A 14,939-nucleotide genomic window follows, 5' to 3' on the forward strand; every position below is an offset into this window, starting at 1 on the left:
CAAGGTTCTAAATGGCGTGAGGCGTGGCGTGGCGACAAGGCCAAGCCTCAAGCTTAACGAGCCATGGCGTTTTTCAAGGCATGATGTAAGGCGGCGATTTTGTATTAATTTAAAATTATATTACCACATAAATATAAATTTATATTAAATATAACTACTTCTTAGAAGTGTTAGATCAATAACTAATAACAAAAAGTTAACAAAAACCACAATACTTGTATCTCCGATTTGAAAAGACATAACAAAGAGAAAAAAATTGTGTCTCAAACGAAAAAACACGCGCCATAACACGCCAGAACGCGCCATGGCGCGCCTTATCACACCTTGCCACGCGCCACGCCTAACAGCAACGTTATGAAGCTTTTCGTAACGGCGAAGCCACGCTTCACGCCATGGCGCGCCTTTTAGAACACTGATTTTACCGTAGAACAGTCTCTAAGAAGTATGCCTCAGAATTCAAAATCTGAAAAGGTAATGTGATTTTGTCACTTATAATGCTTTGTGGAAACTTCAATTGTGTTTGTTTTATGGTTGTATTATTCTCAAACTTAAACAATCATTGGAGTTCTTAAGTTTTAGTTATGTAGCTTTATTTGAAGGGTTATTGGATTTTTAACTTTTTTTTTTTGGAAATTTAAATGGCTAAATCCATTTATTAAACAAGTTGGGTTGGGCAAAAACAGGTTAATCTAATTTCAGTTCATTTAATAAAAATGTTTTCTTGGTTTGGAAAATCAATATGTTATCTTAATTAGGTTGTGATTGGGTTGAGATTTTCAACCTGTTTAATTAAACCGCTAAACCCGAAAATGACCTAACCCAAACCAATTTCGTTGCTACCTCTATGTTGTCATGATGATCGTGCTTTACGAGTGGGTATTGTGACTTTCCTTGTGCCTAACCTGATTAGTTAGATGTGTAAAATAAACATAATGTTTCCCCATCTAGTACCGGTGTTGAAGGGGGAGGGGGTCAAGAATGGTGACTTTCTTGGAAAGCCACTTATTATTTGGAAGTTGTCTTACCTTCATCAAATCAGTTATAGACAAACTCCCTATATTCTATGTGTCCCTGTTTAAAGCTTCGTTAGGTATCATCGATAAAACTGATAAAGCCAGGCATAGATTTCTATAGCGCGTCAGTGAGCTTAAAAGAAAATTTCACTAGGTCGAATGGAAAAAAGTCATAGCCCCTAAAACAGTTGGAGGCTTGGGTGTTGGATCAATACTTGCACAAAACATTGCCTTATTATATAAATGATGTTAGAGGCTCATGAATGAAAAGAAAGGTTTATGGGGAGATGTTATTGTAAGCATTCATAATCTATTCAACAAACCTGCCTCATATCTAGTTGAGAAACCATCAAACGGAGTCCGATGCAATATTTCTAAGGAAGTTAGGTCTATTGAATCAGTTCAGATATATTGGACGGACATTTTTGCCCTTATCCCGGGGTCGGATGTCAAAATTACGTTTTAGGAAAGATCCTTGACGCAGTAAAACTCCTTTCTTTACCAAATTTCCTAAGTTATATGCACCGTAAACAATCTAATAGAATCACACCAAAATCGTCGTTCCCATTTATTCACGTGAATATAAATAGGTTACAATATTTACACTTGACAACCTCTAAAATATAAATAATACATCCTATCGCAATATATAATCTGCTAGTCTAATATACCCCCTCAGTCTAAGGAGGAGCTTGACGAATGCTTAGACTGGAACGAAATCATCAAATAGGACACGACGTAGGCCATTTTTAAAAATGTCAGTGAACATATATCTTAAGGGTGCATTTAACTCTCAAATCTGCCCTCTTTGAACTTTCTCCCAAACGAAATGAATATCGATCTCAATGTGCTTGGTACGTTGATGTTGAATTGGGTTTTTGAGATAAATAAATGGCACCTACATTATCACAATAGACCAAAGACATGTGTCGAGCTGGTAGGATTTATTATAAGAATAATAAATTGGTACTCAGAATGATTTTATTAATATATTATAAGATTAATATATTATTTGGAATCATATTATTAATTGGTGATTACTCAAAAATTAATTTGATATTAATTTTAGGATTAAAGGAACTAATTAATAATGGAGGGACTGGTTTTGCAAATCACTGATAGTTGCAAAGTTGGGCTGATGGACTCTTTTGGGAGGACTGGACGAAATCTATAGGAGGCCCTATAGAATTTGTCCAAGGCTTCTAATTGATGAGGTCCATGGACTGCTTAAGGTCTAAGCAAGGAAATTAGGGTATCCACTTGAAAAACCCTAGCAGCCACAACTATTTAAAGACCCTCATGCATGGATTTTCGGCCGCTCTTGTCTTTATAAGAACCCTGGCCGATTTTTAGCATCTCTCAAAGCCATCCTTTGAATTGAGTGTTTGTGGCTCCATTAGAGGTGCAACACTTGGGGCACTACGCTTTCAAAAAGTCAATATCAAGCAAGGATTGTTCTTGCTATTAAAATATAGGAAGTGAGGTAATCATCTAACCTTAATATATATGTGAATTTCGAAATTGTATATACTAGATCTAGGGTTATTGCTTTGGTGTTTATATTTGTATGTTCAATAGAGAAAAACATAGATCCAAAGCCATTAGGGTTGCATGATCACATAGGAATGTGGATATGCTCAAAACACATTAGAACGACGGGTGTCCGGGCAACCCGTCCATTCTGCATTATTGTAGGACACCAGGTTGGTTGGTGAACTGACATTCATGTATAATTCCATCGTAAGATATGTCGGGCCTAGTGAATGTCAAGTACTGAAGAGCCACAACAAGGATTTGATAGGAAGTAGGATCGTCAATTAAGTCACCCGCTTCACTACTTAGTTTTTCAGTTGTGTCTATCGGCGTGTGCATCGAGTTGCAATCTCCCAGTTTAGCCTGTGATATTATTTCTGAAGCGTATTTAGCTTAAGACAGGAACATGTCGGTAGCTTCATGTTTGACCGAGATGCCAAGGAAATAATGTAAGGGACCTAAGTCCTTCATGGAAAACTTGGACAAAAGGCGTGATAGAAGATGTTGTTGAAGAGCCAAATAAGAGGCAGTGAAGATGATATCATCTATATATAAGAGGAGATAAGTAGTGTCAGTGTCGTGGTTGCAGAAAAATAAAGAGTGATCACATGTGCTATGTTGAAAACTGAGAGTGGTAACGTAGTATATGAAGCGTTGGTACCATGTGCGAGGTGTTTGTTTCAAGTCGTATAAGGATCACTTTCATCTGCAAACATGGTTAGGAAATTTGGAATCTCAAAAACCAAGGGGCTGATGCATAAAAACCGTCTCTGAGAGGTACCCATGAAGGGAGGCATTTTCTACGTCGAATTGGCTGATCGCCCACTTTTTGTATAGAGCAATGGTAAGAACCGTCCGGGTGGTACCGATTTAATGATTGGGCTGAAAGTTTCCTCGCAATTGACACCCACTTGTTGAGACCTGCCATCATAAACCAAACACCCTTTATAGCACTCTAAGGAATAATCAACCTTTTTTATGTTTAAAAATCCACATACACCAAATAATGTTCATGTTATTGCAATGAGGTACGAAATACCAAGTATTATTATCAATAAGAGTGTTAAACTCGTCAGTCGTGGAATGGTTCTAGTCAGGTATGGATAGTGCATCAATGGAGTGGCGAGAGAGGGGAGCAATGATAGTGGCAGTAGAAATATGTAAGGATAAAGGCCGTTTTGGTTTAGTGATGTCGGACATACTCTGGGTTTTAATGGTGCAAGTTGGTGGAGGTGGAGGTTGTGGATTGGGAATATGAGTGGGTAATTGGCCGTATATAGTAGGAGGTGGTGGGATGTTCTGTTGAGTGTTGGTATGTCGACGACGAGAATAAGTATGGATGAAAGGTGGTGTGTCGGCGGTAGTAGTGGAATTTATAGGTGGCGGTGTCTTTAGGGATGTAGGTGTGGGTCTACTTGACTCGGTATTCTAAAAAGAGCTGGGAGAGGTTGGAGTGGAGACAGGAGATGTTTGGTCAGTAGGATAGTTAACTAAATCCCAGACGGTTGGATGTGGTTTGGTTCTGAGTGAATTTTGAAGGAAGTCATAGACGGGAGGGGATGAGTAAAGTTTAGCAAAGGGGAAAACATGTTCACTGAATACAACATGTCATGATATTATGATCTTGCGAGAGGAAAATGTGTAGCATTTATACCCCCTGTGATTGGAGGGGTATCCAAGGAAGACACAAAGAGAGGATCATTTTGCAAGTTTTTGACTGGAGGTGGAAGGTGTGAGAGGATAGCATAGGCAACTGAAAACTTTAAGGTGATCATAGGTGGGGTGTTTGTGAAAAACGAAGGAAGGTAGGAATATAATAGTGGTTTGTTTTGTGGGGAAGAATATTGAGAATGTAATTTGCCATTTGAAGGGCATGGTGCCAAAAGGTGGTAAGGAGAGACGCGTGAGCAAGGAGGGTGTGAACTATGTTATTGATGGTGCGGATGTTTCGTTCCGCTTTTCCATTCTATTGCGATGTGTAAGGACAAGAAAAACGAAATTTCATACCATTAGTAGTGCATAAGTTATGAAACAATTGGTTGTTATATTCGCTGTCGTTGTCACACTGAAAATTTTTGATGGGACGTTCAAATTGAGTGGTTATGTGTTTATGGAAGTTGAGAAAAATGTAGAAGACTTTGGATTTGTTGGATAGTGGGTAAGTCCATAAATAATCAGTGTAATCATCAATAAACAACACATAATAACGGTGACCTCCCGAGCTAAGAACGGGTGAGGTCCATAAATCACTATGAACAATATAAAAAGGCAAAGATGTAAAGGATGTAGAAGCAATAAAATGGTAACTTGATATGTTTTCCAGATACACAAGACTGACAAATATGTTTATTGGAAAAAGATTGAACATAGATAAACTTGTTTTTATTTAAGACACGTAAAGAAAAAGATTCGGGATATCCCAAGAGACGATGTCAAAGACCTTGTGACAAAGCAACAAATGTGGAAGGACTAGTGACTTGTGAATTTGGCAGTGAAAGAGGGTAGAGATCTCCAGTGCTATCACATCGGAGGATAGGAATCTGCATCTGGTAATACTTCAGAAGACTACCAAAAGGGTCAAATTCAATAGTAACAGAATTATCAGTGGTAAGGCGCGACAAATAGACAAAAGGTTTTTAATGAGGTTCGGAGCATGCAAAATATTTGAGAGTTTGAGAGGTGGGAAGGGAGGCTGAAGTGTGGTGTTTCTAGAACCATGGATCGGTATGTGTGAACCATTACCAACGACAATACGGTCCAGTCCGCTATTATTGACATAAGTTGAGATTTTACTTATGGTATTTGTCATGTGATTGGTGGCGCCTGTGTCAAGAGACCAGTTGGGGTCCGGATTCTCTGCCATCATGTGCATGGCATGTTCAATATTGGTGGGAGTGTATAAAGCTTCAAAGGCAGCATAAGCATGCGCAGGAGAAGGACCCAGAATACCGGCTACAGGTGGGGGTGGGCGAAACTGATAACGATGAGTTGTAGGGTATGGAACTTGGCGGAGAGTTCCAAGTAGGGCCATTCCAGTTCATTGGTCATTGGTCTTAACATCAACAACTTTATCTTTTTCACTAGTAGAAGAGGGAATGGCTTTAGCAGGAGGCAGAATATGATCAAGTACCTGGAAAGCACAACAATGGATTCTGAATAGTTCAACCCAAGATGTATATTGGCCGTTTTCAATTTCAAGAGTAATAAGGATGTAATTTCAGATGATGTTTGATACAGTAACAACAGGATGAAGAGGAGTTGACATTGTATTAAATGAGATCTAATGAGTAGAACAGGAAGAAGAGATGAGAGGGACGATGATCTGCAACTAGGATTGAAGAATTTCGGCTGCTAGGTTTCACAAAGAAGATGCCGCTCTGATACCATAATAGAATCAGGCCAAAATCTTTGTTCCCTCTTATTCACATGAAAATAAATAGGTTACAATATTTTCACTTGACAACCTCTAAAATACAAATAATACAAGCTATCACAATATATAATCGACTAGTATAATACAATCAAATGTTGCTCATTGGGTGATAGACTATCCACAAATGGTTTCTCGTGGATGTGGAAATTTGAACCAACTGGACTTGATGAATTAAATGAGCTGTTACATCTATACACAGATATTGGGAATCTGAATGCTAAGGAAAAATCCAAATTTGGTTTTAGTTTTATCATTAATCATAATGGAGAATTCACGGTGAATAGAATGAGGAAATTTTTGGAGTCAAAGTTGAACCCATACATTGGAACGGCAATTTGGTGGACAAAGACAATTCCTTTGATGGTGCGATGCTTTGTTTGGCGTGCAGCATTAGATGGGATCCCGGTGGCTGAAACCTTGGCTACTAGCGGTGTAACTACTCCTAGTTCGTTATGCCCATTGTGCAATAATGAATGAGAATCGGTTGATCACTTGCTAATTACCTACAATTATACTAGAGAGGTGCAACAATGGATACTTAAATGGTGTGGAATTGGAATCAGAATTTTCTCAAAGTGTTAGAGAATTCATCGATTTTGCTGCTACTTGGGGGAACTATCCCAAGAAAAAGTATATCCTGGTTTCTATTTTCTACTGCCTGATTTGGAACATATGGATCTCGAGGAATGATAAAACTTTTAAAAATATCAAGGTGAATCCCACTAAACTGGTTGACAAGGTGATCTCACTCTCTTATACTTGGTGCATACATAGAGGCAATGATGTTTGTGGGAATTGGGCTGAATGGTGTGTATCCCCTTTTTCTTTTCTAGATTCTTAATTCTCTTTTTGTATCTGTACCTTGTAATTTCTTTTCTGTCCCTTTGTAGCTCCTTACTATATGAGCTCTGTTTATGTGAGATTCATATACATACCAATTACTTTCCCACCAACCTTTTGGTGTGGCTACAATGATTCTCCATACTTAGCGGTCAATCCAGTCATTCATAAAGACATATTGAGATTTAAGTTGAATAAATGCTCATTTAATCATAGTTTAATAATTCTCACTTTTTAACATTTGAGTTTGATTAAATTCATCTAAGAAACAATAATGATGAAATCGAATGAATTGTTGTCTCTCAAAGAATACAGTAAAATTTAATAATTGCTGTCCCTAGATAGAAAATATAATTTAACACTAAATTGAAAAAAGAAACACGTAGTTCTTTTACCAGCCGTCGTGCTCCCATGTAATCAATCATCCACCATATTCTTCCATTTTTAAGATATACAAATATAAGAAAATAATTCCATCACTTCGCACTATAAAACGTCCAAACCACAATCACCAAAAATATAGCTATCCAAATCCTATTCAAATATATAGAACAACGAAGACCATGGACACATTCTCCAACGTTGTCTTTCTATTCTGCGTGGTGGTATCAATCATCTTCGCCTCTGCTGATGCTGCTTATGGAGTTGCTAAGCTGCCGGAGATTCCTCACAAGATGAAAGAGAAGGAAATTCCAAAACCCATTGCAGTTCAAGGCCTTATATACTGTAAATCCGGCTCTAAATTCATTCCACTTAAAGGTATATATGTATCTCACAAATTCGTACATTTACATGCATCGTACTAACTTAATATTAATAAACTTTATATGGTATATATATAGTTTACGTATTACAATTCAAAAAGACAGGAACTGCGTCAAAAATTTAACACTAATTTATGGATGATTACTTATTTTAATGGATACAGGAGCCACAGCAAGAATAACTTGTTTGGCAAGAAACCAAAAGGGACTTGAATTAGCACCATTCTCCGTCTCAAGTTGCCCAGCTGATGATAAGGGTTACTTTTTAGCCAAACTGTCCCCTCCTTCAACCAAGTTCTTAAAGAATGCTCAGTGGGAGCTCAAAGAGTGCAAGGCCTTCCTGGAGAGCTCGCCATTGAAGGAGTGCAAGGTTCCTTTGGATATTAATGGAGGGGTTAAGGGTGCTCATATTATTTCTTCTTCGTCTCATCGTCTCCTTAAAAACGCAAATCTCTATTCGCTCAAACCCTTTTTCTACACTAGTGATAAACCTCACACAGTCGCCGATAACAATAAATATTAACAAGAGTATTAATAAATTTACTCTTGCAATATTTGATGAATCATTTTCCATTTTTAAATGTACTTTAATTTGTTCTTATATTTCTTTTCATTTTGGTGATCGAAGAGAATTACATGCGGTTTTTGTCTCAATTTAAATGCAAATTCTTACTGTTGACATTATAGCAAGAAAAAACAATGATAATTAAGATGCCGTTCTAATTTTGATGATATTGGATTCCAACAATATAAGTCGTATATAAAATAAAAACATAAACATTTAATATTTAATATTTTAATAATTATAAAAATTGTTCCTCTAATAGTAATATATAGATGAAGACTAAGGGTGTGTTTGGTAAAAGTAGCTGTTAGCTGGAAGCGGGTAGCGGGTAGCTAGTAGCGTGTAGCAGGTAGCTGGTAGCGTTAAGCTGTAACTTTTATTGGTTATATGTATGTTTGGCAAAAGTAGCTGAAAGCTTTTGAAATACATAAAATTACATAAAATGACAATTGATTAAAAATAAATAAATATATAAATATATTTTTAAGGGTAATTATGGAAATTGATTTCAAAAGCTCAGGAGCGTTTTGTTAAACGCTACATAAAATAGCTTTTAGAATCGGAGCGTTTTGTTAAAACTAAAAGCTAGACGCTCCTACTGCAAACGAAGTTTTTTGTTTAAACTAGAGCGTTTTATTAAAAGGTAGAAGCTAGAAGCTCTCAAACGCTTCCAAAAGCTCCGTGCCAAACATGCCCTAAGAGTTGATGCATATACACTAATTAACCACACAAATCATGCAATTGATGCTACTAAATAACTCAAAGCAGTGTCCTGTTCAACGATCTTTTCAGGCTAAGAGGTGAGTTTTCCTCACTGTTCTTGAAGGTCGAAGGCACCAATGTCGTCCCATTTGATTATGTATCCTGGTATAGAGGATGTTGATATGTTGTAGTGATCTGTTTGATATGTGTCTTGATATATAGAATGTTGCTATACGGTAGTGATCTGTAGATCTGCATGTTTGTTGGTTAACTGGTTATATGTTATCTATTATGTATATGTCGACATGTCATGGATTGGGTTGAGGCTTTACTGCTATGTGCATGAGCCAACAGAGCAGGGGTAATTCGGCCAGATGGCTGTGAACTCGATGGTATTCCAGTTCGATAATTGAATGGACCCGTTGCATATTGGCATTCTTGTTCAATGACTGATTGGGCCGGGGATAATCCAACTAGATGGTTGTGGACTCGAGGGTATTCCAGTCCAATGACTAATTGGACCCAGCATGCAATGCATGTATATGTTATGGTATGTGGTGGTACTTTGGGAAAACTCACTAAGCTTTGGCTTAAAGTTTCAGTTTATTGTTTCAGGTACTTTAGATAACCATGGCAAGGTGAAAGCATGATCATACACATCCTTCAGATTTTATGTTATTTGGATTTTAGGATACTCTGATTATTGATTGTCACTTTTGAAACAATTATTTTGTAAACAATTATTGTCTTTGGGTTGTTTTGGAAAAAAAAAAATTAAAAAATAACTCTGATTTTGGGATGTTTCACGTTTGTGGTCGGTAAGGTGGCGGTGATAACGGATCATATCCGAAAAGTGCGAATTTGTTGGAAACATTTTGGTTTGCAACATTTTTCTTGGAAAAGTTTGGATTTTTTAAAGACATTTTTTGAATGAAAAATATGTAAACCGTGTAATTTGGTAATGTCTTTGAAGAACGGTGTTTGTGCATGTGTAATGTAAATTTGTTTTATAAAAAATGAGAAAATAGTCGTTGCCAACCGTTGACAACGTTCCACTCCAAACCAAATGTTCTATTTTCAAAGTTTTGCCATCGGTAGAAAGTCACCACCGGTATTATACTGGCGGTAAGTTTTTTGGTGAGGCCCGGTGTTTACCAGCGGTGGCAAATTTATGACAACGTTTAGCCTAACAATAAAATAATAATTAGATTATTTAACCAATAATTCAATCATGCAAGTTTGACCGGTTAAATATAGTTAATATATTGTTGACTAAATGCTCATTTAGTACTACAGTTTATACTTTATAATAATTCTAACTTTTTAACATTTCAGTGTGATTAAAAATTTTCTAAAAAACAAAATTTGATGAAATCGAATGAACTGTTATCTGGGAAAATATATAGTAAAATCAAATGAATTGTTGTCCCTACAAACATAAAATTAAATATTAAGTTACAAAAAACATGTCCATGATCATTAGGTGAGACTCATCCATCTTTTACAAGCCGTCGTGCTCCCATGTCATATAAATCATCCACCACATTCTTCCATTTTTGACATAACAAATTTAAGAAAATAATTCCAACATATCTCACTATAAAACGTCTACAACCACAATCACCAAAAATATACCCATCTAATTCCTATTCAAAGATATACAACAACCAAGACAATGGACACATTCTCCAACGTTGTCTTTCTATTCTGCATGGTGATATCAATCATCTCCTCCTCTGCGGATGCTGCTTATGGAGTTGCTAAGCTGCCGGAGATCCCTCACAAGATGAAACAGAAGGAAATTCCTAAATCCATTGAAGTTCAAGGCCTAATATATTGTAAATCCGGCCCTAAATTCATTCCACTTAAAGGTATATATCTCACAAGTTCGTACTTTTACATGCATCGTGCTAACTTAATATTAATAAACTTGATTTGGAATTTATTTTACGTATTTCAATTCAAAAGACAGGGATTATGTTACAAGTTTAACACTAATTTAATTATTGATGATTACCTATTTTAATGAATGCAGGAGCCACAGCAAGAATAACTTGTTTGGCAAGAAACCAAAAGGGACTTGAATTAGCACCATTCTCCGTTTCAAGTTGCCCAGCTGATGATAAGGGCTACTTTTTAGCCAAATTGTCCCCTCAATCGACCAAGTTCTTAAAGAATGCTCAGTGGGAACTCAAGGAATGCAAGGCCTTCCTGGAGAGCTCGCCATTGAAGGAGTGCAAGGTTCCTTTGGATATTAATGGAGGGGTTAAGGGTGCTCATATTATTTCTTCATCGACTCATCGTCTCCTTAAAAATGCAAATCTCTATTCGCTCAAACCTTTTTTCTACACCGGTAATAAACCTCAGACAGTCTCCGATAACAAAAAATATTAAAAAGAGTATTAATAGATTTACTCTTGCAATATTTGATGAATCATTTTTTCCAATTTTAAATGTACTTTAATTTGTTCTTATATATATATTTTTTTCATTTTGTTGTGATCGAAGATAATTACATGCAGTTTTTGTCTCGGTTTAAATGCAAATTCTTATCGTTCACATTATAGCAAGAAAGAACAATGATAATCAAGATGCCGTTCTGATTTTGCTGATATTGAATTCAAACCATATATGCTAGTGGTATATAGAATTAAAACATAAACATTCAATATTTTAATAATAATAATAAATATTTTCCTTTATTAATATATGATTTTTTTTATTAAAATATAACAATTAGGGCGGACCTACAGAGTAGTATTTCCAGAGATCCCATGCAACTATTCGATTTTTTCGTATTAGTGTAAATAAAGCTGAGTTTTACGAAATTATTTGTTAGATACGTTAATATATTTGATGTTACACAAATATTTATGTAAATCTTCTGGAGATCAGTTAGCTAATAGGCATGCTTTTTACTGCCCTCTTCTTATTAACCAACTATCGAATCTTTTTTACCATCATTTGCTTTATTTATTTGGTGATCAGATTCACTTCGTAGCTCTTTGTTAATGACTTAATTCTCATTAACCCTAATTCTAGATTCCATTATCCCATATACTCATTGACCATTACATTTTTTTTATAACCCAATTCATAAGTCCATTAAGGGGTGTTTGGCAAAAAAAAACTTATTATTTATTAGTTTATAGTTTATTAACTTGTTAACTTATAAGTTAGAGGAAGGTAATTTATGAAAAAATTGTTTGTTAGCGGTTTGCATCCACTATAAGTTATTTTTTTTTCAAACATTTTTTTAGCTTATAGTGGTGTGGAACCTCTAATTTATGAAAAAAATTGTTTGTTAGCGGTTAGCAACCACTTTGTACGATCAGCGTATGCGTCATGTTCAACCATTTCCCCATTAAGAGCTTAATACTTCAAATCTTCACATCCAAAGTAAGATCCAAAGCCAAAATACCCTCAACAGTCATAAAGTTTCCAATTTTATGACTTTGCATGCCTATTAAGTGTTTAATACACAAAATTTCAACATCTTAATTCCTTAAAACCTTCTATAACATGCATGGAACAAAAACTAACCATCACGACCACAATTTTATGACTTAAGACTCATCCTAAGGTCTGAAAATATGACTTATTGGGTCAAGAACATGTCATCCTCAAGAATCACCATATTTAGGACAAAGAGTGTCTTAAATGAAGAAATGTCTAGATCTACAAGATGGAGTGATCAAGTTGTGAACTTTATACCTCTTGGAGGTTAAAGATAATCTCAGATCCAAGATACTTCCAAGCTCCAAGCTCTTCTCACCACCTTTTTCTTCTTCAAGAACACCTCCAAAACACTCCAATGGGCTCAAAATGCACTCTTCTCACTTAAGGTTTGCTTAGGGTCAATTCTCACAGAGGGAGGCTGATGAAGTAATGAGAAATGAGGCTATAATTGTGTTTATATATGGACCATCCCCTAAAAATTAGGGTTCGCACTTTCTTTACGTATTCCCCACATACGAGGTGTACGCGTAGCGTATTACGTGCACCCTAGTACGCCTAGCGTACACAACGTACGCTCAGCGTACTACTTGATGTTTGTTTATATATATTTTTTAATTATTCAAGTATTAAATTTATACAACTGATTTTATCTTAACCGGACTAATAAACACACTAGGCAGTGTACCTAGTTGTGTAATTGTATAGTTATGGTAAGATCAGGTGTCGAACACAATGGAAACGGTGGTGAATTAATTTGTAGTTTTTTATTATAGGTTACACTAAACACACTAAGAAATAAAGAAATGTTTTATTAAATACTATAAATACCACTTAACATCAAATATCGATAAACTGACCGAAAGACAAATTTCTTTAGGTACTTTGGTCTAGATAAATTACATCTCAAATTAATGACTAACTACTTATACAATGGATATTTATTCAGTATTCACCTATTCCTAATATGACTAGTGTCATGGTCATGACACCTAATCCTTTGATTTCAACACAACTATTAATTTATTGATCAGGTGAACAAACAATCATGCAAATTAGTATTCAGTTTGTATTAAGCAAGATTTGATCTTATTTAACCCTAATGGTAATAAAAGTTAAATCATGCAGAGAATGGTCATTCTACTCATGCACACACATTAAAGTTCATTACTTTATTTCCTAACCCTAGGTTTTGATCAAAACTCTAGTCATAATCACCAATGGTTACTGGACAACTATGATTCAAAATAACTCAACTAGAAAGTCATCTAAACTTTATTCATTCAGCAATAGGAAACAAAACAACAATCTTTAACACATATGTATCTTCAATCAAACTTGAAAAAATAAGTTAAATAAGAATAATCAATCCAAATAGCAATTACAACATAAATTCAAAGATTCATTTAATCATAAACACAAAATAAAAGGTTTTTAAACCAAAATAAGAAAGTAAACACATAATGGAATCACAATGGAATGCTAAACATGGTCACAATAAGAAACCACATGATTACCGGCATGAATCCGATCTCTAATCCCTTCGATCTTTGCTCCATATCAGCTTAACAGCCCTCTAGCCGCCTTCTAGACCCTCAAAACGGCAGCTATGAAGTTTTCTTGTCGCACAAGTCGAAGTAGAATATCATAGATGATGAAAATGGTGGAATGATATGGGGTATTTATAGTTGAATGGAGATGGAATTAATATGGAATATTAGAGTTGGATTGGAATAAGGAAGTTAATGGTGGCTTAGGGATTAAGAAAATAAAAATAAGGTAGTGGTGCTTGGGGAGTAAGTAACTTGGAAGGAATTTACGTCTAGCTTTTATGCTTCATTTTCAAGGCCGATTTTGGATAAGATAAATGTTGAATTAGAAAATATGCCCTCTCACATAAGTTGTAGGAAATTTCGTCTAGTTTTCAGAAAATTTTGAATCTCATGAATCGAGCTTATGAGTCATCAGATATACCTGAAACACTGAAGAGGGGTCAATCTGCCAACAATATCCTTTTTGCATCTTTTTAGCTCATTTCTCCTTCTTTTGCATTCCAACTTCCATTTTAACTGTAATTGAACATTTCTAAGCGTACTAAATATCTTTTAGCTCAGAATAACATAAAAACATAGTATAAATAATAAGAAAACATCATAAATATATGCATAAAATAGACGTTATCACTACTCTTGGACAGAATTATCATATTGCCACTATGGGCCATTTTAGCAACATTCCTCAAACCCAAGGGTCAAAATGCAATATTATTCAAATATAGGATTGAAATTGAAATTACCTTGACATTCGGATGTTACAATTCTCCCTCACGTGAAATATACTTCAGCCTCAAAGTCAGATGCGGCGAATACCTTAGGAAAATGCTTCCGCATCTCAGCCACCGGCTCCCAAGTCAACTCGGAGTCTCTCCGATGTTGCCACTGAACCTTTACCAATGGTATCTCCTTATTGCGCATAATCTTCATCTTCCTTTCCAATATCGCTTCCGGCCTATCAACATAATTCAGGCGCTCATCGACCAAAATATCATCCAAGGGGACCACTGCCTCGTCGTCCGACACACACTTCCACAACTGAGAAACATCGAAAGTGTTGTGGATCTGTCTGAGCTCACT

General features: G+C 35.8%; 2 protein-coding genes across 2 annotated transcripts; both read left to right on the forward strand.

Moving 5' to 3' along the window:
* The first annotated feature begins 7,323 nt into the window (after positions 1 to 7,323).
* LOC145051415 (protein SEED AND ROOT HAIR PROTECTIVE PROTEIN-like) lies at positions 7,324 to 8,237 on the forward strand. Its single transcript, XM_078999408.1, has 2 exons — positions 7,324 to 7,578; positions 7,748 to 8,237. Exons 1-2 carry the CDS (start codon positions 7,383 to 7,385, stop codon positions 8,104 to 8,106), a joined length of 555 nt encoding a protein of 184 aa, XP_078855534.1. The 5' UTR covers positions 7,324 to 7,382; the 3' UTR covers positions 8,107 to 8,237.
* Positions 8,238 to 10,470: 2,233 nt separating this feature from the next.
* On the forward strand, positions 10,471 to 11,462 carry LOC145051416 (protein SEED AND ROOT HAIR PROTECTIVE PROTEIN-like). The gene is made up of 2 exons (XM_078999409.1): positions 10,471 to 10,721; positions 10,886 to 11,462. The coding sequence occupies exons 1-2, from the start codon at positions 10,526 to 10,528 to the stop codon at positions 11,242 to 11,244; spliced, it is 555 nt and encodes a 184-aa protein (XP_078855535.1). The 5' UTR covers positions 10,471 to 10,525; the 3' UTR covers positions 11,245 to 11,462.
* Positions 11,463 to 14,939: the final 3,477 nt, after the last annotated feature.

The sequence above is a fragment of the Lactuca serriola genome, chromosome 5 (assembly GCF_051521515.1).
Source record: "Lactuca serriola cultivar US96UC23 chromosome 5, Lser_US96UC23_V15, whole genome shotgun sequence".
Taxonomy (NCBI): Eukaryota; Viridiplantae; Streptophyta; class Magnoliopsida; order Asterales; family Asteraceae; genus Lactuca; species Lactuca serriola.